The 2500-nt window shown below is 48.4% G+C and overlaps 1 protein-coding gene across 2 annotated transcripts in view; it reads right to left on the bottom strand.

The window, feature by feature from the left end:
- The window catches only part of cpne5b (copine Vb), a 213174-nt gene that overhangs the window by 182048 nt on the left and 28626 nt on the right, over window positions 1–2500 (bottom strand). For both annotated transcript variants that reach the window (XM_041887333.2, XM_041887335.2), the window contains exon 2: window positions 295–335. In XM_041887333.2, coding sequence (XP_041743267.1) covers window positions 295–335 — 41 coding nt within the window. The remainder of the gene's footprint in view (window positions 1–294; window positions 336–2500) is intronic.

Here is a 2500-nt window from a genome sequence, read left to right as displayed (position 1 = left end):
CTAAAGGCAAAACTAACATCTACTCCTCAAATCAACTATCACGCAAGAAGAGAGAGGGAGGGAAGGAGGGACAGACGGACAGACGGATGGACGGACAGACGGAAGGACGGGCGGAAGGACGGACGGATGGACAGACGAACAGAAGGACAGACGGACAGACGGACGGATGGACAGACGAACAGAAGGACAGACATAGGGAGGAAGGTGGAGAGGGAGGAAGGTGGAGAGGGAGGAAGGTGGAGAGGGAGGAAGGTGGAGAGGGAGGAAGCAGGTAGAAAGTTGATTCATACTCACATGGGTCAGATTTGGAGAAGGTGTCTTTATCTAGAAGATTCCTGAAAGAAAAAGGAAAGGGAAGCCTGTCAACAATGATCAACTTCATAACCTCATTGAAATGCATCAGAGGCCAATTTAACCATTTGTTTGGTACTTAGCTTCAGTAATAACATGAGTCATTATTGTAACCACAGGTATGAATGGCTTTCAGAGTGGTTCCTGAGATGTATTACGTTCCCCTTGGAGGTGCATATCATCCAACAGATACTCTTTCAGTGGCAATCATGAAGCATCATCAAGATTAAAATGGTACTTTAGTACGTAAAGTTATCAACGCTTGATGAGCAATTGTTCAGTTTTCCTTGTCAGCTGCTTTATACAAGCACGACAACAAACTGATAACTGGGTAGATAGGTGTCTGACGGCATGCAGCTTGGTGTGTGTGTCAGAACACTGAAACTATAATCAGATTGTGGTGGAAGTAGTATCATCAGAGTGAATTAAAGGGATCGGTAGCCACCACAATGGTGTCCTGATTACAGCAGTATCCTGTCTACCTGTTTACCTTGCTCTCCTTACAGCCAACCTGCAATTACTCTACACCTACGTCCAGGGCAGACTGAGCAAATCTCAGGTCTGCTGAGCGCAAACTTGAACGTTGTGAAAATTCTGTGCAACTTCCGGCACGCGTTTACTGTGAACACTGAGGCTGAACCTGTTTTAAGTTACAGTTTTAACAGTGGCCAAGTAGGCTACTGTGGCTATTTATCCCCTCATCCTCTCATCCTATCATCCTCTCATCCCCTCATCCTCTCATCCCCCATCGTCTCATCGTCTCATCCCCTCATCCTCTCATCCCCTCATCCTCTCATCCTCTCATCCCCTCATCCTCTCATCCCCCATCCCCTCATCCCCTCATCCTCTCATCCTCTCATCCCCTCATCCCCTCATCCTCTCATCCCCCATCCCCTCATCCTCTCATCCTCTCATCCTCTCATCCCCTCATCCTCTCATCCCCCATCCCCTCATCCTCTCATCCTCTCATCCCCTCATCCTCTCTCTTCTCATCCCCTCATCCCATCATCCTCTCATCCCCTCATCCTCTCATCCCCATCCTCTCATCGTCTCATCGTCTCATCGTCTCATTCCCTCATCCTCTCATCCCCTCATCCTCTCATCCCCTCATCCTCTCATCCCCTCATCCTCTCATCCTCTCATCCTCTCATCCCCTCATCCTCTCTCTTCTCATCCCCTCATCCTCTCATCCTCTCATCCCCCATCCTCTCATCCACTCATCCTCTCATCTTCTCATCCCCTCATCCTCTCCTCCTCTCATCCTCTCATCCCCTCAACCCTCTTTCTTTTGTCTTCCCTTTCATTCTCCCATCACTCATCACCCCTGCCTCTCTTCACCTCCTCCTCTCCTCCTCACCCCTCCAGTGTGAAGGTGCAAGTGCAATGGTAGATTTCCTGCAGGTTGTGATTGTGGCGCTGCTCTGAGGCAGATGATTATATGTTACAGAAACACCAGAACACACTCACCGGGATCAGTCACACACAAGGGTCTCTTTCTCTCCTCCTCTCTCTCTCTCCTTCTCTCTCCCTCTCTCTCCTCTCTCTCTCTCCCTCTCTCTCCTCTCTCTCTCTCCTTCTCTCTCGCTCTCTCTCTCCTCTCGCTCTCTCTCTCTCCTTCTACATTTTTACATTTTAGTCATTTAGCAGACGCTCTTTTCCAGAGCGACTTACATGAGCAATTAGGGTTAAGTGCCTTGCTTAAGGGCACATCGACAGATTTTTCACCTAGTCGGCTCAGGGATTAGAACCAGCTACCTTTCGGTTACTGGCACAACGCTCTTACCCACTAAGCTACCTGCCGCCCTTCTCTCTCCCTCTCTCTCCTCTCTCTCTCCTCTCTCTCTCTCTCTCTCCTCTCGCTCTCTCTCTCTCCTTCTCTCTCTCCTCTCTCTTTCTCTCTGTCTCACTATCTTTATCTGTTTTCTACCAGAATAGTTTTTTCTTTCCCTCCTTCCTCTCTCTGACACTCAATGTTTCTCCCTCCGTCTAACCCTCTCTCTCTGTCCTTCAGTTTCTATAGCAAACAGGGCCACATTTGGCTCCTTTTCCTATATTGCTTTCTCTTTCACTTGCTCTTTCTCCCTCTCTCAAAGTCTATCTTTTTTTTCATATCAAAGTGATGCTGATCCAATGCCTTAAAACCATTAGT

Source organism: Coregonus clupeaformis, chromosome 10 (assembly GCF_020615455.1).
Source record: "Coregonus clupeaformis isolate EN_2021a chromosome 10, ASM2061545v1, whole genome shotgun sequence".
Taxonomy (NCBI): Eukaryota; Metazoa; Chordata; class Actinopteri; order Salmoniformes; family Salmonidae; genus Coregonus; species Coregonus clupeaformis.
Note: the sequence above shows the minus strand (reverse complement) of the source record. Positions and strands in the feature narration are given on the sequence as shown.